General features: G+C 33.6%; 1 protein-coding gene across 1 annotated transcript in view; it reads left to right on the top strand.

Annotated features, from left to right (window-relative positions):
- The window catches only part of LOC150082901 (lysine--tRNA ligase-like), an 85785-nt gene that overhangs the window by 4562 nt on the left and 58172 nt on the right, over positions 1–23051 (top strand). Inside the window, exons 2-5 of the mRNA XM_090376903.1 lie at positions 5537–5697; positions 13732–13828; positions 15928–16187; positions 22833–22915. Of these exons, the coding sequence (XP_090233029.1) occupies positions 5555–5697; positions 13732–13828; positions 15928–16187; positions 22833–22915 (583 nt within the window). The 5' untranslated portion in view covers positions 5537–5554. The remainder of the gene's footprint in view (positions 1–5536; positions 5698–13731; positions 13829–15927; positions 16188–22832; positions 22916–23051) is intronic.

Raw genomic sequence — 23051 nt, 5'->3', positions numbered from 1 at the left:
GCTATGAATAAAGGGATTGTTAATTGGGAGAAGACTGAGTGGTAATCAGTGGACACTGCTCTTCATGGACTACTGTTATTAGTGGTGTTCCCCAGGGGTCCATGTTGTGTCCATTAATATTTTCTATATTTATCAGTGATATTGATAAAGGTATATCAGGCTTAATGTCCAAGTTTGCAGATGATACGAAGGTTGCTAGAGTTGTTAATGACAGTAAGGACAGTATGCTACTGCCAAAGGATCTGGAAAGATTGGACAGATGGGCTGAGAGATGGCAACTGAAGTTTAACATTGATAAATGCAAAGTACTGCATATGGGTAGCAGTAACCCCAGAGTAACGTATCAACTATGTGGTACTACACTCAGGGTAGTAGCGAATAAAAAGGACCTGGGGTAACTGTGCAGTCAGATATGAAGTTCTTTGAGCAGTGCAGGCAGGCTGCAAGAGTAGCTCATGGGAACTTGTCAATGATATATAGGAATTTTGCTAGCAGGGATAAGGAGGTGATTAACCCCTTATACAAGCCTATGGTCAGGCCACATCTCGAGTACTGCATGCATGTCTGGAGGCCTCATTTTAGGAAAGATGTAGATCTGTTGGAACGAGTACAAAGAAGGGCAACGAGATTAGTGAATGCAACAAAAAGTTGCTGTTACCAAGAAAGGCTTCTTAAGTTCTGCAAATTGCAGAGTCTGGAGATGCACCTGCGAGGTGATCTGATTGAGGTGTATATGGCCTTGAATGGTTTGAGCAAGCTCAATGCTGATGGGATTCTTCCTCTTGCCCAGAATAATCGCCTGAGGGGACATAAATTCAAATTGAAGATAGTTGTAGAATAGATGTACAGAAATTTGCCATTAGCCGGCGAGTGGTTGATTGCTGGAACAAACTTCCATCTGTCGTGGAAGTCCGACAGTTTAAATAAATTCAAGGAAGAACTAGACAAACATTTGGAGTGAATGGATGGGGGGAATGGGAAGGTTTTTTTTTTTTTTCTGGCTGATGCTGTATAAGCTTGCTTTCTTTCATGCCTCTGCTAATGCTAAAATCTTCAAGATATCTGAATAAATTATTATAATTATTAGCCATATGATGCAAGGAAACCTGAGGCTTACGTTGCACCAGTTAAAAAAAAAATTCTGAGTTACCCTGAGAGAGAGAGAAAAGGAGTCAGAAGTAGAAGGGAATCACCAAAGAGAGAAGAATGATGATTCCAGCTCAGGACTCTTGTTGTGCCAAGCCCATACTCACCAGATATGAGCCCCTGGGGTGTAGAGAATTTGTCATGAAAATTCATTACAGAAAAATTAACATTATAACAGTTGGCAGGGATGAGGACAATTTAGATTGTAGATTGACTTAGTCATTAGTTAGTAATTTTATGCATTTGAGAGATCTTTAATGAAGAGGGCAGATAAGACATGGAAATAAACAATAGAGTAAATAAAGCTGGAAGTATAGGAAGACAGGTAAGTATTAATTTGGAATGAAAAAGAAAGGAGCTAAGGCACAAAATTAGCATTAGTAGAGGCATATGATCCAAGAAAGCAAGCTTATGCAGCATCAACCAAAAAAAAAAAAAAAAAAAAAAACAAACACTCTCATTTCACCCCTCTGTTTGTTCCAAATACCTGTCCAGTTCAGCCTTAAATTTGTTTAGGCTATCAACTTCCACAACAAAAGATAGAGGTCTGTTCCACCAATCAACTACCCGCTGGCTAAAGGCAAACTTCCCCACATCTATCCTACAGCTGTCTTTTCTCAATTTGAATTTATGCCCTCCCAGGTGATTATTCTGAGCAAGAGGAAGAATCCCATCAGCATTGAGCATGCTCAAACCATTCAAAGCTTTATACGCTTCAATCAGGTCACCTCGCAGGTGCCTAGTCTCCAGACACTGTAATCTGCAAAATTTAAGCCTTTCTTCATGAGAGCAACCCTTCATTCGATTCACTAATCTTGTTGCTCTTCTCTGTACTCGTTCCAACAGCTCTACATCCTTCTTAAAATGAGGCCTCGAGACCTGTATACAGTACTCAAGGTGTGGCCTGACCATTGCCTTATACAAGGGGATAACGACCTCCTTATCCCTGCTAGAAAAATTCCTGTATATCATTGACAAGACACCATGAGCTACTCTTGCAGACTGTCTGCACTGCTCAGAAAACTTCATGTCTGCCTGCACAATTACCCCCAGGTCCTTTTCATTCTCTACAACTGCCAGTGTAGTACCACAGAGTTGATACGTTACTCTGAGATTACTGCTTCCCATATGCAGTACTTTACATTTGTCAATGTTAAACTCATTTGCCACCTCTCAGCCCATCTGCTCAACTTTTCTAGATCCTGTTGCAGCAGTGTACTGTCTTTAGTATGCTTAACAACCTTGTCAGCCTTCATATTGTTTGCAAACTTGGACATTAAGCCTGATATACCATCATCAGTATCATTTATAAATACAGAAAACAACAATGGACCCAATACTGAACCCTGAGGGACTCCACTAATAACATTAGTCCACAAAGAGCAGTGTCCATTGATTACCACTCTGTCTTTTCCCCCTCAACCACCCCTTTATCCATAGCAGCAATTTGCCTCCAATGCCACACTGCTCCAATTTGTGCAGCAGTCTTCCATGTGCAAAAAGCCTTTCTATGATCCAAGTATATAATATCAAAGTTATTCCCTGTATCCAGTTCTTTTGTGACTGCATCATAGTATCCAATCAGATTGGTCAGAGAGGACTTTCCCTTAACAAAACCATGCTGTGTCAGAGCTATAACTGAAGTGTTGTCTAGATGATCCTGCAGTGCTTCTTTAACCAGTGCCTCCATTAATTTTCCTGGAACAGAAGTTAAACTCACAGGTCTATAATTACTTGTGTCAGCCTTTGATCCTCCTTTGTGAATTGGGGTCACATTTGCACATATTCAGTCTATGGGTACCTCCCCTGAGTCCAGATAAGCTCTCATAATTATGGCTAAGGGTTTGCTTACTTCCTTTGCTGTCTCCTTTAATATAACTGGATAGATCCAATCCACCCCGGGTGCCTTTTTTATCTTCAACAATTTCTCCTCCACTTTCCTCTCAGTTATTACAAAATCATCTAGCTCACTGCCAGAGTTTAATTCATCTCTGGCATTCCCCTCCCTGAATAACTCCTCATGTGTGAATTGTAGATGCAAAATATTCATTTAGTTTGTTAGCCACATGAGCAAGATCATCAACAGTTGAACCATCAATATCCAGTGGACCAATCTGATTCATCCCTTTCCTTCTAGATTTACATAGGTAAAGAACTCTTTGCTGCTTTTCTTTGCATCCTTTGCCAAAGATTTCTCATAATCTGGCTTTGCCTGCCTAATCTCCTTTGCCTAAATCATCCATTAATTTATACGTATCCCATGCATTTTTCTTCTCTGCCACGCGTGTCATTAGTTCATCTGACATCCATTTAGGCCTAAACCTTGAACAGTTTCTTAGTTGGTATGTAAAACCTAGTATCTTCCAAGATTAATTCTTTGAATGCCTCCCATTTTGAATTTACTGTTGGTAACATCATCAATTGGTCCCACCGTATAGAATTTAAATACTGTCTCAGACCAACGTAGTCGCCTTTACGAAAGCAAAAAGCCTTCCCTTTACCCCTGATGGTAGTTACCTCTTTGAGTAAATCCCACTTCAGCACACTCTGATCACTGCCATCTAGTGGTTCCTTTATCTGCAGATTCTTAATGCATGAAGAATCACTACTGATAATCAGATCAAGAGTATTACTCCCTCTAGTTGCCGCCCGAACATGCTGCTGTAGAAAACAATCATCCAATAAATCCACAAAAGCCTTGCTAGTGTGCTTCAGCACACTGTGATCACTGCCACCTAGTGGTTCCTTTATCTGCAGATTCTTAATGCATGAAGAATCACTACTGATAATCAGATCAAGAGTATTACTCCCTCTAGTTGCCTCCCGAACATGCTGATGTAGAAAACAATCATCCAATAAATCCACAAAAGCCTTGCTAGTGTGTGAGTGACAAATCCACAATTTCCAGTCAATCTCTGGGAAATTAAAATCCCCCCATTATAAGACATTCTGATTTACTGGCACACTCTATATCTCTGCACAATTGCTCATTATACTCATCAGATTCATTAGACCTATAACACACACCTACTCTCATTTTTCCTTTCCCAATGCTTATGTCACACCAAACAGACTCAACATTGCATTGTCCACCAACATAAATTGGATGCACTTCCTTAGATGTTATGTGTTTCTTAACTAACAGCATAACCCTTCCTCCCTTCCCTTCAACTTCTAAAAAACATTAAAGCAAAATATTTTTGATTATTTTTTTCTTGAATGCAAAAATCCTCAGTTTTATAGAAATTTTTTATCACCACTCTTTGTTGACAGTCATTATTCATCAGCTGACCATTATATACAGAAAGCAGAATTTATTAAATGATGAGAAGATTTTGATTACAAGATCAATTTACATAGTGGCACTGATGCTATGCTTATTCAAAAAGAAATTGGATTTTTGTTTACTTAAGTTGTAAGTTTTAAAGGTCAGCTGCTGGAGATAACTGGTAAATATTATTCTGATTCTCTTGGTGCAGCCATTATAAAGAACACAGATTTGGTATACAGTTTTCTCTAATGTTACTCAAAGAAACAGACAATTCACAATGTTTAGCTGTTGAATTTAAATGATCAGATCTATATCATTTAAAAAAAAATCTTCAACATAGTTTTTATAATCAAAAATAAAAATTCTGTTCAAGCAGTTTTCCTGCAAGACATGTCTTTTATCTTACTTGTCCAATTTTGAATTTTGAGCTATAAGTTTCTTGTCCTTCATTTTCTTCACAGCGATTTGTAGGACCTTGGGTTCATTTCCTGTCTGTGTGATCATGATAAATGAAAATATTTTTTGATCTTTTTTTTAAATTTTCTCAATTCTTAGGAACATATTTTTTTCCCCCATAAGTTACTGTAATATGTGATTTCTTACAGTAATTTAGTTTTTGAAACAAACTACATGTTGAAAACCAAATCTAGTTTTTTAAAAATAATGATTTTGATATTTATTTCAATGGCTTTTTTAGAGCTAGAAATGAGTAAATGTTGTGACTTCATTTGTCAGGTGTCTCAGATTTTGTGATAAATGATTGAGGAATGGGGGACAGAGTTGGAAATGAAAAATATGGCATAACGTAATATATAGATACTTCCTTAGTACCAATTCTGTCTTAGTGTTTATAGTAACTTTCTTATTCTTAAAACTCATTGTGCTTGAATTTCCTGAAATATGCAAGCATTTTTTTTCTAAAACATGTATTTTTTGTAATAGAAGAAACTAATGTATTTTTTATTATTATTATTATTATTTTCATGCAGGGAGATGGGGTGGACTATTTTCTTATATTGTATACTTGTATTGTAATATGCCTTTCAGCTTACATATTAGTTTTGTTTTACTGTATTTAATGTCATTTACTTTTAGTAGTTATTTATTATTTCATTTTAGGCAAATGCTTTATTTTCAATGGGTACCTTGAGAAACTTTTTCGTTAAGATACTTGTAGTGCCAGTCAAGCAATATTTCAAGTGGTATCCAGTTTCATCTATAAGATTTTGTCATTTTCAGGATGTGCATAATGACCAACTATCCAAAGAAATGCTTAAAGGGTTAGTAAAACCTCTGAACTAATTAGCCTAAATTTTTGGATTAATTTCAATTACTAAAAAATAAATTTCTTTTTATACTTTGTGAGCTATCTGAAACTAGAAGCACTTACGAATTCATTCCAACTGGGTTGGTATACAAGCACCATAATCAAACGATTGGCAGCGCATTTTTGTGGTGGTATATGAATTTCAGCTTATAAAATTTGTGTCAGTGGCCCAGAATAACAAGCCACTAAAAATAAAAATATTACTATATTTCTGGGCACTATATGGATGTAGGCACATTACATTCAGAACTCTGGGCATCATGCTACCTACTCTGTTACTTTTGGGAATAAGATTTTGGTGTGGAATCACTTGAGCCTTACAAAAATTGATTTTAGGTTTTATGTCAACAAAAAGAAATATCCTTTAAATGACACTACTTTAATCTTTTTTGCTATCCAAAGCTAAAGATGTTTAGCAAAAGGACAAAAGTCCTGCTGTTTAGATTTTGATTTGTTCCTCTGCATATGTGATGTCAATGCAACTATTAAGAAATATTGTGAAACAATTCACAGGAGGGATTTCATCAGCAAATTGTACTGCAATAAGATTTTGCATATTCAATGGAATACTTGGAGAACTGTTCCAATAATTTTAGGTACTCTTTTTTTTTTTTTTTTTAAATAATTTTTTAATTTTTTAAATAATTTTCTTGGGAGGGATTTTGGCCAATAGGCCAAAATCCCTCCCAAGAAAATATTATTAAGTGATTTCAGCTCTCTATGGATGTACACTCAGTAAGATAGAAACCATTTGGCTTTTATTATGACTACCTCTACCTCCTTTTGTTTGTTGCTCCTTTTAAAGCAATTACAGTGAAATCCTGTTACAACAAACTTCTCAGGAATGCAGAAGTAATTTTGTTGTACCAAAATTTTATACTAATGAATATTATAAGGAATTAGATATGGAGGGGGTTCAGAAAGATTTGTATTCACCCAGTAGTTATAACAGAAGGTTGAAATAAATGCCATTTATTACACTTTTTCAATATGGTCACCAGACAAAATAACACACTTTTGCCACCTCTCAATACACCACCACAGGCGAGTTTTGTAGAAGTGCTTGACTGTCCTTCAAACCATGACTTGGAACAGAAATCACCTTCATTATCAGCAGCAAAGTGTTTACCCTGAAGAAAGGATTTCAGGACAGGAAAGAGGAAGAAATCTGCGAGTGCAAGGTGGGGGGGAATTAGCAGGATGTGGCAATATTTCAAACCCACGTTTGTGAGCACACCTCACTGCAGCATGTAAGGAATGCACAGGGGCATTATTGTGGAGCAAGCACACCTTTATCCTTCCCTGTCTTTTTTCTTTTATAGCTTTTATTTTTTTTTTTTTCTTTATGAGGAGTTTGGAATAATACTTTGCTATCACAGTACAGCCCAATTGAAGGTAATCTGTTAGTATTACACCATGTTTATCCAAAAAAACTTACAGCATCACCTTGGTTGCACCTTTTCCTTTTTGAGGGTGGTGATCCTGCATGTTTCCATTGTTTTGACATTTATTTTGTTTCAGGATCACAGTGAAGAATCCAAGTTTCATCCACGGTGGCTAGTTGTGAAAAAAATTTCTCTTGCTTTTCCTGGCACATTGTGCACTTTCCTTCATCTGGTTTATAATAGTCAGAAGTCCCAGAACCCATCTAGCAGACACTTTACTCATATGCAACAGTTGATGGATGATGTTTTCCATAGACTCTACATTAATTTGAAGCTCTGCAACTAGTTCTTTGACACTAATGTGGTTAGCTTCCAGGATTAATGCCCCAATTTTTGCAACATTCTCTTCAGTTACAGCAGTTGCTGGGAGTCCTGGGATTTCTTCGTCGTGCACCAAGGTTCTTCTACATTTGAATTGCTCATACTAATGTGCAAGAACGCTGTAACCTGGACAGTCTTCTCCATAAACAATAACCATTTCTTCATGGATTGTTTTGGATGTTTTCTCATGCAGAAAGCGGAACTGAATCGGTGATCTGTATTCCACTCCATTGTGACACTTCTTCATTTAGCGCTGCAAAGAAAAAAAAAATATATATATATATTGGATCGAAACCAAAATTTGTGTGGTTGCTATAGTGATTTCAAGGTGTAAAACAAAAAAATTAATCTTTCTATCACAACTACTTCTGGGTGAATACAAATCTTTTTTTAACCCCCCTTCCTCGTAAAAAAACTATTATCTGTTATTTGTTCAAATAATTTCTATTGCACTTTTTTAATGTAGTGCATGTCTCTTGCTGTGATCACAGATAATTTTATCACTTTTATGAAGTCCTGATCAGACATATACATAGAAGAAAATACATTTATTGTAATCAGCAATTTATGTTATCACTTTTTTTTGCCTTTTCACTTTAGGAGTGATTACCTAACGAAGTTTACTCCATTTAAGTGTACAACAAATAATTTTAATTTTTCTGTATAAATATACATTGTCATTTGGAGTGGATGCTATGTTATGTATAAGTTATGTTAAAATAAAAGAAAATAAAAAACATCCTGATTTGTTTTTGAACTTCAACATGTTGTTTGTATAGTTACTGCTAATGCATTGTGCAATTTGTATGGTCTTTGGTGTGACTACTCCATGAAAGAAGTACTGTATCAGTACTCTACTTCTACCAGTCTGACTGCTTTACATTAGAGTATTTTAATATTTTATTTGTTTGTTTTTAATTTTTATTGATTACTTTCTCAGAAAAAATAATGTACAGGCAAAGTATTTTATATTGCTTGATTTTAATGTTTTCTTTCTGTCCACTTCCACTTTTTTATGTAAACATTTGTGCTCTGCATCAACAAACAATGCTGAACAGCTTCATTCATGTTTTTTCAGTTATTTTTATTAATTAAGCTGTGTTCCAAAGAGATCATAATAAGCAGAATCCACTATATATAGAAGTAGTAATTTCTAGTTTATTTTAATTAAATATTGAATTTAAAATAAATAAGAAATAAATAAAATGACTAAATATGTATACTTATTAAGAATAAAAATATTTTTTTCACTAAGTACCATTCTTAAAGCATATTTTATTTATAAGAAATAGGGTACAGAAGATACAACTTATTGTTACTTTCTGAATATTAATATATCAGTTTTTGTTTTTAATGTTTAAACTTTTTACCAACATTAATACAAAAATTTGGCTATAATGCAGTGAAAAAAATGTGGGTAGATTGGACTAAGTAGAATTTTTTCCCCATTTTTGACACTTTTTCTGTAAAAGAGTGAACTCCTTAGAGGAATATTTCTAGAGGAAAAGACTTAAGTAATGAAAACTTGAGGCTTATTTATAGTGGTGTAATTAGGGTGAGGCATGTGCCCTGGGTGCAAAATTTGGAGATTGCCATTTTTATGGTTAAAAAAATGCAAAAATTCCAATTTTTGCATTTTCAAAGTGGTGCAATTTTTTTTATTTGCCCAGGTTGCCACAACCCTAGTTATACCACTACTTATTTCATTATGGTCCTATGTCTGCTTTTTGAATGTTTTTTCAATGTGAACATTTCTTTAATTTATTTTTCAAGGTAAAAGAAGAAAAAAAGTAACGGCTTGTGCCCAAAATCATCATCACCACACCTTTTTGTTTTTTGTAAAACAGTGCCGCCAGTATGCTGTACTATTGAGAGAGAGAGAGAGAGAGAGAGAGAGAGAGAGAGAGAGAGAGAGAGAGAGAGAGAGAGAGAGAGAGAGGGGGGGGGAGACATAGCCAGCCATATTTATAATATGGAATACACATTTTAGACATAGGTGGACTCTAAAATAATTCATTATATTGAATATTTTATTAAAACTGTGTCATTCAAACAAGACTGACAAATCCTAATAATACGGGAAAGTCGGCCAGGACCTAGAAATAATTTTTGTTAAAATAGTATTCATTGTAATAAGAATTTACTATATTTTTAATCTGGCAGCAGATGTGTAGGGTGATGTTATTCTCCTGATATAAAAACAATTACTGAACAGAAATGAATTTGCCCGTTGTGCTCAAACTTTTAGGGACTTTCTGAGGATTGATAACCTGTATTCCGTTTGGTACTTGTCTAATATCCTCCTGCCAGGGTATTGTAGTTAGTTATCCTCCTGCCATGGTATTCTAGTTAGTTATCCTCCTGCAGTGTATAATTATGTATATTTATTTATATTTATGCATATGTATATTTATCATAAATTTAATAGTAACAAAGGTAACAAAGTAGGTAACAAAATAGTAACAAAGTTGCACCACTGAAGTGGTAGTATAACCATTGATGGGAGGATAATAACGTATCTTCTGTTTCCTTTGATTTATAATAAAGGGCTGATAATAGTTGCTTATTAATTTTATTTATTTTTTAAATGCCGTGTGTTTCACACAATATCATTGCACTAAGTAAGGGAAAAAAAATTTCAATTAGAAATGTTTACGTGTAGCCACATTATATTCTATTGAATTTGTATTGAAATTCACATCACATAATTGATGGAAAGTTGCCATGCCTCCAATTAGGATATGAAACAAAAACAAAAGTTGGATATTCATTGGAAATTCATAAATTTTTGTGATGATTAATTTTTAAGATGCTAGTTATGTCTCCTGCATTCCAAGTTTCTTTATTTTGAACAGTTATGATTGAAACACTGTAATTTAAGTCAACTTTGTTACTTTCTTTGAGCATAACTTTTCATCTCTCATCCTTTCCAAAGAGCTCCTCATCTGTGCCTGGCAAAGTTTTGTCATTCCTGAGCTGCTGTGTGGAAAATAAACTCTCTAACAACATTATTATATCAGACTTTTGCACCTTCCTTGACCTTAACTTTTGACCTTATACAAAGACTCATCCTATTATGCTATTAAAGAATGATTTATAGCACAGAAGACTGGATTTTGAAATCAGTGAATAGAATAGGAAAATCTCACTCACCCTGTTGAGATCCATGTCATATGCTAACTTTAGAATAGAACCATTTTTCCGAAAAGTACTGCTAACATCACCCTGGTGAAACTAATGGTCGGAATAAATGATACACTTGAAGTAGACATTCTGATCAGATTCCCAAAAAAGACAATATTCTTTGTAAACATTATTTACAGAGAACATATAACTATTGTATCTTTTTTTCTGTAAACACAGGGTTTGTGTGCATTTAACATGCTGAAAATAGATGATAAAAAATACTTAGATAGGAAACAATATAGAAAAGAAAGGAAGAAATTTTTACAGAATTGCAGTTAGTAGAACACGCAACAAAACAAGTAAAAGTTAAGTAAAAGTAATGCACCTATAATAAAATAGTAGAAAAAAAATAGTAGAAATTGAATAATTTAAACACAAATAGAATACAAGAAAAATTAACATGCTTTTTGTAATAATAATAATTAAAAATTACATCTTAATAATAAATCCTTCTGGCCTGCAACTGTTCATTGAGCAAGTTTATAGCTCTAAACCAGGGATTCTCAATGTGGGTGATATCACCCCCAAGGGGGCAAAAAAATCATGGGTATTACAATGGTTTGTGGCCCTTCAAAGTTCATTCCTACCCAACGACATCTTATTCCTTAATATTTAATTTCTCTCATTGGGTTTTCTTTTCTACTGAGACAACTGATTTTTAACATATAGGTATATTATATTAGGAGTGAGTGAGAAATTTGGTAAAAGGAAGATAGTGGTCGTGATTTAATTGAACCACCTCTGCTTTTTATAGGCATTAAATGCCTAAGTCCTTTCAGAGGTAATGTCTCTGCAATCCTTGGCATTTGCACCTTTCTGACAGTTGTGACCTCGGTGGCGGCATGGTCAGTGTGGTTTATTTATTTATTCTTTTGTTTCATTTTTCAATATATGAGACATGGATGAGATAAGGAAATGTTTCAGTCTATTTCTATTTTCTAAGCGACAATTAGTATTGATTTATTGTTTCCTTGTGGAAGTTGTTTATTTTTTAAAATTTTTGATGCACAGTGCTTTTGTGAGTGACATATAGTTTATATATTATTATTTAATTCTTTTTAGTTATTTGACCCAACAATCATATCAAGTGTTGAAAAAAAAAAGTGTCGACAGTATCTGGATGAATATGTAGCTTATGGTTTTATTGAAAGCCCATTCGACTCAAGATAGCAGTAATAGTTCTTTTTCAAATGGGGCTATGAAACCATCAAGACTCTTATATCACTTAAAAGAAAACATCCTGATAAAGTTGGTAAACATATTGAATATTTTAAAAATTTAAAACAGAATTTTGGGCAACGTAACGTTGTTACTTCCTTATTTAAGAAGAACACACAAACAAATTATGATGGAATGATTGTGTCTTATAAAATTGCAGAAATCATTGCAAAAACTGGTAGTGCTCATACAGTTGCTGAGACTGTTATATGACCCACATTAGAGACTAATTTCAACAGTGATGCATCAAAATCCTTCTAATATTTTAAAAGCATTGCCACTGAGCAACGATTCAATTCGAAGACGAATGGATGCGATGTTAGTTAACATTGAAGAGCAGCTAATTGACAAACCAAAAACAAGAAACTTTTCTATTCAGATTGATGAATCCACAGTTACTGACAATAAGGCCCTTCTAATGGCATACATTTGCTATTTCGATGATGATTATAAATTGCAAGAAGAGATGCTGTTTGTAAAATCTATAGAAATTGGCTGTACTGGAGCATCTATTTTTGTTCTAATTCTTTTTCAATCTCTCAGTATGGTTATTAAAACCATCAATAAAATAAAGTCACATAACAAATATGATCGCCTTTTAAGAAAACTTTGTGTTGATAATGAAGAACAGTATGTGAGGCTTCTTTTATATACAGAAATCAGATGGCTTTCTAAAGGAAATTGCCTAACAAGATTTGTAAACCTTTTTGATACAATAATTGGTTTTTTAAAAAGCAAAAGAGACACAGATTTAGTAAAGTAGATCAGCAAACACAAAAACAATGTACACTATATAGCTTGGATTTTTTGAAAACTTAACGAAGTATCACTTCGACTTCAAGGGAAATTAATTATGGTGAAGACTGCGTATTAATGCCTTCACCAAAAAAATAGAAATATTTGAAATCAGTTTAATGAGAAAACAATTTCATGGTATGCAAGAGTTAGCTGAAATCAATGAATCTCTCACCAAGAATGATTTTAAGAATTGTTCAGATCATTTGTGTTCTTTAAAAGATGAAATGAAAAACAGATTTTCAGATTTATTTTCTTTTGAAGTGAAGCCATGGGTGTTAGATCCAATTGGATGCGATGCCAGATCTGCTAGTGAAAAAATTCAAGAACCCATTGAATTAAAATGTAATGGAGAATGCAAATATAAATTCAAAAAAGATGGAATGCTGAGTTGTGGGGATCAAAAACAACTGAACTTCTTTATCCAACAATGTGGTCTGAAATGGCCAAAGTACTTCTTTGTTTTCCAACATCTTATATGGTTGAAAGTGTTTTAGTTCGGTAAATAAAATATTAACAAAGGAACGAAACAGAATTCATATATGTTCGAGAGGAGACAGAATTAAACTTATTAACATCATATGGAACATTGAACTTTTAGCTAAGAAGCATCAGGCTCAGGGATACCAATGAACAAAAAGAGTAAGTATAAAGTATTTTCTTGTTTAAAATTTCATGGGGGGCCATTAGGAAAAAAAATTGTCTAAAAACGCCCTTTAGGGGGCGATAATTAAAAAAAGGTTGATAAACACTGCTCTAAACTGAATAAAATAGAAAATAAATAAATAAAAACAGCAACATCTGTTCTTTATGATATACAAAAGGAATGATTAGAAATTTTAAATTCTAACTTATCTCTGGGAAATGATCCTCTCTTTTTTTGCTCTTTTTTAATTCCAGGGACATAGCAAAATTGCCATATAGCTTTATTATTTTGTATGCATTTTTGTATTGTTGGCTGAAAAATTGTCATTTAGTGTTACTTTTAGCTAAGAAGAACTTTTTCTCTTTATGCAAACTAGAACTTGGGAAGCTGAATACAAAGGTGAGAAAAAGAGACTTATTCACGAAAGGTCCCCCATAAAAGAGGATAATCAAGAAGAGACAGTAGATGCCGAGGTAAAGATTTGTGTATTTTAAATTTCAGGAGCTTGTTCTTTGTGACTCAATTTTTTTTCTTAATCTTGTATTTTTAAATATGGTCTGTGCCCAAATTTATGTCTGTATTTTCTCTATTTGACTCCATTTTTTGCTGAAAATGATGCTGTTTTCAGCTATATTAGAATTTGCTGCATACTAACATGATGCTCTTGCACTAAGTTCTACGTCAGTTAAACTTTCATACAGCCTGAGGCATAAGCCCTAAAATAAAATGCATTTTGTCTGATTCATTTCATACACCATCAGACATCTCTCATATTGTTATACAGCCAGGCCGTGCATAACTCATGCATAATTCTATAGTTATACAGCCATGCCGTGCATAACACAAGTTCGATTAATATGTTTTTCAGTTACTGCTTTTTGAAAAAATTATACCACTTTTCACTTTATATGATGCAAATTTCCAGTTAACACGATCTTTTTTTATGTGATAGTTGAAAAATATTTGAATCGCACGCTAAGCTTACCACACATCGGATGGGCAATAAACAAGAATTTGCCCGCTGCCCACCTCAGTGTGTTCCATCAACCATCGGAAGAAGATGTGTTACTTGTTTGTCTCCCGCTAATAAAGTCACTTGCAGACTTGCATTTAAAAATTCTTTTTAATTAATTTTTTTTGCATTTAAATTGCTTTTAAATGCAAAAGAAATTAATTTTTAAATGAGCCAGATGAAAATGTCACCACAAAGGAGATAATGGTAAAAGAACTAGATGAAATCTTTCGTATCGCAGAGAAAACCTCAAATAAAAGTTTTGCGGTTCTCTGCGATATTTATTTTGACAGGGCCTAGAGAAGATTGTTGTCAGCTATCGGAAATTGATTGATGAAAAAAAGAAAGCCAACACTGTTCAAACGACTCTGGTCAAATATTTTTGTAACAAATAGTTTCTTCATTGTGTATCTTATGCCAGCGGTTCCCAAACTTTCTTGATTCACGGCACCCTTAGTGTCTCAGTAATTTTTTCATGGCGCCCCTTGGCCAAAAGTTCTTAATAAATGGAATAACAGTTCCATTTATTAAGTAGTTAGGTCCAAACAATTTAATAAGTAATGTTGAAACTGTGAACTACCTCGAGCTAGTAGTTCGCACAGTGTCTGATAGATGTCGAGTATCGCTGTGTTTCCCTCGAAAATTTAAAATATTCCGCGGCAGTTTGGGATATGCTGTTTTATGCAATAAACATTTAATTCTATAATTATTTTCATTATCTTTTACATGGTTTACAGTTAAAAAGTTATTTGAAAGGTATTTTTAAAATTTTTTATGGACATTCCTGAAGGTCAAGGACCAATTATAATTTTTCCTATTGATTATTATATTCGATTAGCGTGTTTCCGTTTTGCATAATACGCTCACTGGATGAATTAATTGTGTTAATGGAGGCTGGCCTGTACTTCATAACTGAATTGCATCATCATTGCATCACCAGGGTACCTAACCACCAACTGAGAAAAGATGAAATAGCCTTGAAATGGTGCTGTCTGGGTGGTAGTATTCCCTGAGAATGAGTGATGATAATCTTCTTCATTGGTGAAGCATTACTTATTCGAGGTAGTGCAATATCATGGCAACTCGTGAAGGTATTCACAATATGAGATACACTTAAAATGATACTGTTTTCAGTTATTTTAGAGTTTGTTGCATACTAACACTAAATCACACTGACTGCAGATAAACAGATCCTTCATGCATTATTACATCTAGATAATTCACTGAACGTGTGGCAAATTGCAACTTGATACAATGCCATAATTTCAAGACAAAGTCCGCCTCCAAACTTCTCTGATCATACCCCATAAATCCCAATGACATTTAAATAATAAGAGAAACTAGACTATGATGAAGTTAACTGGTGTTATCTTAGTGGAGCATTTGATTACCAGTGATATTGGCATTGGAATATTGAAATATTTGTTTTAAATCTTTCATTGATATTACAGTAAGATAAATCTGTTTTTATTTTATTTAATACTACTATCGTTAAAATATATTTTATTAAATATATTCAGAGCCTTGTGATTCTTTATATTTCTCTTTATATTGTTTCAGCATTATTTTCAGATTAGATCTGAAGAAATTGCTCAACTTAAGGCTTTGAATGAAAATCCTTACCCACACAGATATGATGTATCTCTGTCCTTGACAAATTTCTTTAAAAAATATCATCACATAGAGAAGGGACATATTCTGGAAAATGAAGTGATTACTGTTGCTGGCCGAATATTCACAAAAAGGGAGTCAGGACGTAAACTCATGTTTTATGATCTTTTAGAAGGAGAAACAAAAATTCAGGTTATGGCTAATGCAAGGTAATGGAAGTATAGAATAATACTTGCATTCTGTAGAAATTTATAAATTAGATGAAAGAATAAATGTTAGAAGCTTGTATAATGACATCTGACCTCTGTTTAATAAAATATACTTGTATAATCAAGTGTTAAAAATAATCAATATGTGCTGTCTTTATTAATTAATAATTTATTTATTAAATATTCATTTTTTATTTTAATTTGTTATGTTTTTTTTTTCTTTATTAATGTTTAATGGATGTGAATGCCTGAAAATTTCTAGAAATGTAGGATTTTGACTTTTTCCAAGTTAATTAAATGAGACTAATTTTAGAATGTGCTGTTAACAGTAATACCACCACTTTGCTTATTGGAGGCTTGAAGTGGTGAAACCCATGTTTAGTCTCTAGAGCAAAATTTCCAGCATCCCCTTCCTCTCCATTTCCTTTAACCCATTCGTGGTACTAAGTACTATAGGTTTTGATACCTTTTGTGTTTGGGGTTTTCATTTAAAAAAAATAATAATAATAAAAAAACCCTGTAATTAGAGGAATTTTTTTTTTTTTTATATCTTATAAACTCTGAATCTGACTGAGATATTGTGATTAATTTTTCATGGCGTCATTGTTTTCAAATTGTAACAGTTATATAATTATTATATATTTACATAGCAATTGATTTTAGCCATATGGTCCAAGGAAGCTTCAAGGTCTTGCTGTATCAGCCAAAGAAAAAATAAACTACCTACCTACCTAAACGAAATTCCCTCCTCACATAGGTACCTGTCTAGTTGACCTTTGAATTTTCCCAAGCTCCCATGGGGTTTCATGCTTTCCCATGGAGCTCCATTTGAATTTCCCCAAGCTCCCATGAATTGCCTCAACCACACATGGAGGCAACTTATTCCAGTAAGTAATAACATGCCGGCTAAAAGGAAACTTCTTACAATCCAGACTAAATCTAAACCTCTTCCTCATTAATTTGAATTTATGTTACTTTTTTTGGATGTCTTCAAAATCAAGAAGTACAGAGTCACCTTATATATGGGTCATGTAAGGTTTCTACTTATGAAAAAAAAAATATGTTAATAACATAAAATAATTTTTTTATGTTACTGGGAAAAATTCACACTGTTTTCAATTCTTTATAGAGCACGTGTGATGCATTTATTGCTTATCTAGTTGTCACTAATGTTTTTTGTGCACTGTACAGAACAGTGCACAAAAAACAAATCCAGGTGACAGTCTTCCAAGTTTTTGGTAATAACATAATATTTTAAACAGTTGCTTAATCACGTAATACAGTGGATTCCGGTTATTTGAGACAGGCAGCTGTTTATTATGAAAATAGCCAGAGTTTACTTCGCTTAATTGGGACAACATGCCATTTAATCGGGGCAGGAGACTGGAGATTACCCTACGATTGTCTCTGACCGTATTTTGTGGTTCAGTCGGATTTCTGGAGGTCACAACCACAGAGTAGTACTTCTCTGTGGTCACAACCATAAAACAATAAAACAATTAGCAGTAACCTGTTTATTGGGCTTTTCTGTTAGTGCAATCTATCATAAACAGATAGTAAACTCGATCTTATTGAATTTGCGATAATACCAACAATTGGAATTCTGTGGGTTATTATGGTGAAATGTGTTTACACTTCCATGAAATCTTCAATCATATAAAAAACTTAATTTTCAGAATCTTCTCTTTATTCCTATTTTTAAAGCTTTGTAACTTGTTACTCCGTTCTCACTTGCGTGTATCGTGTTACTTGCAATTTGTGTATGCCGTGTTCTTTGTTGTTGATTGCTTATCTTTTTACTGTTTTAAATTTTAACCCCCACCCACAAATGCCAGTTAACAGAAATTTCAACTAGTTAGTAATGTACATATTACAGTACGTATTAATTATTCCGATCATCACATATATTCTTCTGATTTTCACATATTATCTAATTTTTTAATTGGTAAGGCAATAAAGTGTAAATTTGTGCTTAATATATTTTAATTTTATAGCCTGTGGATAATATTCCTCCTATTTTTGCTAATTAGAATTGCTATTTAATAGAATTAAAATTCAATTCACAAATGTGATCACAATGACCAGCACTTACTACACATCGTATAGTGAATGGTACTTTACTATGGTGAGTCCATTGTAACATGATTTGATTGTACAGTGAATCAATTGTAAAGTGGGGGTTCACTGTATTTTTAACTATTTACATGAAACTTCGCATAATTGGGGCAGCCACTTAATTGGGCCAAAATGCACTAGTCCCAAATAACCGGAATCAACTGTATTAAGATAAGTGATAAACAGTATCTTTGATTTTATAAAATACATTAATATAAATATTCCATTCATTTACTACCAAAAAAAAAAGATCAAATAGTTTTGCATACTTCACCCATTTTATTTTGTCAAAATATACAAAATTTAAGCATTGTTGGCTTTTTTTCCTCAAAGCACATTTTCTAATATTCACCTACACAATGGGCCATTACATTTTTGACTTCCTGAGGCCCAAAGCTAGGGGCTGACTTATGCTTGTACTCAAGTAATTATGGTAATAGTCTACTTGTATTTGAGAATCTGTAATAGTAGTCAGTTTGTACTTGTGTATCTATGATAGTTTTGGAATCATTTTTAACAGTGAAAATTTCACCCTCATTCATTTTACTTTCTCCTCTCAGAGCTTTTTAGACCTCAATTCAGTCCCCTCTAAGATGCCTAGTTACCAAGTTCTGTGGCATTCATATTCACAATTTTTCCTTAAGTGAATGACCTTTTGCAGATCCCACCAGAACATTACCCATCTTTGGGCCTTTTCAAGATTGTCTTTTTTTAGGTATGGTCTCCATACCTGGACACAGTGTTACACCAACTACAGTCTTACACTTGCCTTATGTAGTGGGATTGTGACCTCCCTATCTCTAAAAGCAAATGTTCAGTAAATAGTCAACAGAACACCATAGGGTTCTCTCTCTCTCTCTCTCTCCCTCCCTCTCTCCCCCCCCTTGCTACTTGTCTACACTGCATGGGGAGAACTTCATGTCTACCTATATCTTAACTCCCCCTCTCAAATTTCTTTCTTCATTTACTTTTTTAAATTCAGTTTCATCAAGTGTATGTTATTTTGGGGGTTGCTATTTCCCAAGCGTATCCTATTACCCATCTTGCATTTTTCTCCATCAAAATATAGCTACCACTTTTCTGACTATCCTTGAAGCCTATCTAAATCAGCCGAAATAAACTCTGCTTAGCACTGATTTAGACTTTTTTAAACTGATTTAAACTGAAAATTTTAACATAATTTCTACCCTTTTTCAATGTCATTTAAGAAATTCAGAAACAATATTGGTCCCAGTACTAGTCCTTGGAGGTATATACTCCTTGCATTAATCCAGTTATTTGAAGAGTAACCACTGTCACAATGCTTTGCCAATTTCTCTGCACTACCCTGCAATCCATTTAAGGATCTTACCTGTGATATCAAAAATTTAAGCTTGTACAATAACCTCTTGTGTGTGATTGAGTACCTTTCTAAAATCCAAATAATGTCAGAATTATTTCTTACATCCATCACAAGTGACTCTCAAAATAGCTAACCAGTTGGTTAAACAATTTCCCCTTTGCATAATTCTGTAGTGTGTCTTTCAGAATTCCTTTTTTTCTAAATGGCCCTATATTGCTCTCTTGATCATTGCCACCACAGTTTTCCCTACCATTACTGACATTGGTATTAACCACTTTGCTGTTAGAACTGCCTTTATGTATTGGTAATATGTTGTCAATTCTTGAGTCCGGTCATTTCTAGGAAGCCTTGCTCATCTTTAGGCTTGAAAGTTTTTCTAATAAACAACCTTCTGTAATTTCAGTATTATTAATTTCTTGCTTTCCAGCTTTATTTGCAGACATTTTTCTTACTGTGAAGGGTGTTTTGTCTGTAAAGATTGCTGCAAAATGCTTGTTCCATTCATTTGCAACATCAGCTGGGTTATATAAGACTTTCACAAGATTCCAGTCTGATTCTTTAATTTCTTCTTTATATTTGCATATGTGAAAAACTCTTTGTCTCCATTCTTTGCTCTTAACCAGCAATTTCTCATACTCAGCCTTTGCCAGCTTAACATTTTCTGTACTGCTTTTACAGATCAACTTCTAGTTATCATAGGCTTCAAGTACCTTTCATCGTTCCACCAACTTTTTCTGCTCTGTTAAACTGGCTGTCTCATTTATTATATTTTATTAATGTTATATGTGCATTTATAGTTCTGCAGCTTTTGCTTTAAAGGTATTCGATAATCTAATATATTCACTATTCATATACTGTCTTCTCAATTGATGGAAGCCTCTCTAATCTGGTCACAGTTAATCCGGATCGAAATATGAAATTTTATTGGATGGATGTTCACAGTTGAGTACTTTGAAAGACAAGGGATTTAGGAATGCTGATTGACTGCACAGAGAGACACAAGAAACATACATTACATTGTCTTGCATGCTGTTCAGTATTGTTGACTCTGAGTCGGACGGATGTTATTGCTTATATTGCTTCATTTGCTTACTTCTTTATACATATGTACATAAGTTAACATATTTTATATAATTATGAGTTCTAAAGAATTAAAACATGAAGTAAAAAGAAAACATTTTACTTTAACTATCATTAACAAGCTCAAAGTGATAGAACAACTTGAAAATGGTGTTCCTGGGAAAAAAAAATTGCTGAAGAATTTGATATTGGCCAACAGGTTGTGTCAACAGATATTAATAAACAAAAAGAATCTATAAAGACATTTCCTTTAAAATTCAATGTGGAGAGTGATAAAAACAGTCTATCAAATAGACATTAAAAAAGCCAAAAGAGGGGGTTGCTGGAAGAAGCTGTATTTAAGTGGTATTCCTGTTCACAGAACGATCAAGTGGCATTGGTGTGCGCCGTCAGCGCCACCTGATAAATGTATAAAAACACAATAAATTTGTCCATATATCGATGGATAAATGTATTGTCTTTTTATGGTTTTTAAATAAAGGCTCTACAGTTATTTTTTTCCTCAAAGCACATTTTTCTAATATTCACCTAAATTTTTTTTTTTTTTAATTTATTTTCATCAGCACTACCTGTATCATTAAATTTTCCATTTATTTGTGTTCTAAGTTTTTTTTTTGTCGTTTAGGGCTATCTTTTGCTTCACTAATCTGGATTATTGCTTAATCCGGATGATCTCTCCCCCAAATTACTCTGGATTAGCAAGGGTTTATTCTAGCACCTTAAGCTGTTATGGATGATGATCAGGTCTAGAATATTCTTAACCCTAGTTCTTTCCATAATATGCTGATACAAATAATAATCATCTAGTTGATCTAAAAATTTGGTTCCCTTTGGTCAGTGATCATAATGGCAAATTGAAATAATCCATAATATGACATTTACCCTTACTTGCCCATTCCATCTGCATGTAGTGGCTCTATCATAATCTTGAAAATCTTCTGGTTCGTAGATTATTCTCACTCTCATTATTCTTTTGCTTCCAATTAGCTGACATCGCACAGATTCTATACTAACTTGTGTAACTTCTGAACATGTGGAAGCTTTTGCCATGCTCAGCAAAAGCTTTCTTTCACAGACTTTTATCCCACCACCCCTTCTATCTTCTGTATCCTTCCAAACTACGTTGTGTACCATAGTGAACCCCATCATCCCTCATTTCTTGCTGGCACCACATTTCTGTTTGTCCTATTATGTCAGCATTCGTCCTAACCAAGAAGTTCAGGTTCACTCATTTTATTGATAACACTCTTGATATTACTGTAGACACATTAAGACTATGTGTTTGCTTTCTACCCTGACACACCTCTTGAAGTTATTTAAGCTTATTTCTCTGGCCAGTTTCCTGTTCATCTGAAACATCACTACCCTTGTCTCCTCTTGCCACTATCAGCTGTTGCAGCAACAAACAAGAACTCTTGAGATCTTAATTCCATGTGCCTTTGAGAAATGTGTATCTGAATTTTTTTCATTAACATGGTTTGTGCAGTTACAATTAAAATTTGTAGTTGCAGGCGCTGGCTGGTTACATCCACCATTAGGCTGTGACATTGTTTTTGTATTACTGTTACTGCTGAGAAGCATTTCAAGGAAGAGTTAAATTTGATGAGAGGGTAGTGATCATAATGGCCAATGATCAGGTCTAGAATATGAAGTGAAGTTGAAGTAGCAAAGTTTCGTGCTCCCAAATGCATAGTTGACTTTGTTAGATGGTAATGCCTTATCAAGTTATCCATAGGACTACTTTAGCAGCTTATGTTTATAACTATGAATGACATAATTTATGCTCTAATCACATAGCTTTATCTTTTTAGTTGTGTGTACTAAGAACCAAAAAAGTGATATATTTTGGACTAGATTGTGGTTCATCACTAATCTGTAAACCACCATTTAAAAATTGGTCTAGAACATTCATATGTATTAAAATTATACTATGAGTAAGAATGCAAATTTAATCCTATTTCATTAAAATAAACTCTCTGTTCTTATTGGTTATATTTTTGATAAAAAAAAAAATTAAGAATTGTATTTTATATTTGACCTTCTTTAATGCTAAATATATTTAGCAAGCTATCGATAGCAAATTATATTGCAATTTTTTTAAACCATAGATATTATTCTTCAGAAGAGAAATTCTTCAGTGATAATAAAAAGATAAGAAGGGGAGACATAATTGGATGTAAAGGTCATCCAGGTTGGTTTCTTTCATAAATGTTTTTCTCTTAATATGCTAGATTTTAAAATATGTAGGATTTCAAAAATTTGTTTAAATATCAAATTGCTTATTAATATAGCTGAGTAAAAGCTAAATGTGAATATACAAATTAGCT

This window comes from Mastigoproctus giganteus, chromosome 7 (assembly GCF_048544385.1).
Source record: "Mastigoproctus giganteus isolate SK-2022 chromosome 7, ASM4854438v1, whole genome shotgun sequence".
Lineage (NCBI taxonomy): Eukaryota > Metazoa > Arthropoda > Arachnida > Uropygi > Thelyphonidae > Mastigoproctus > Mastigoproctus giganteus.
The sequence above is the reverse complement of the archived record's forward strand: the minus strand, read 5'-3'. Positions and strand labels throughout refer to the sequence as shown.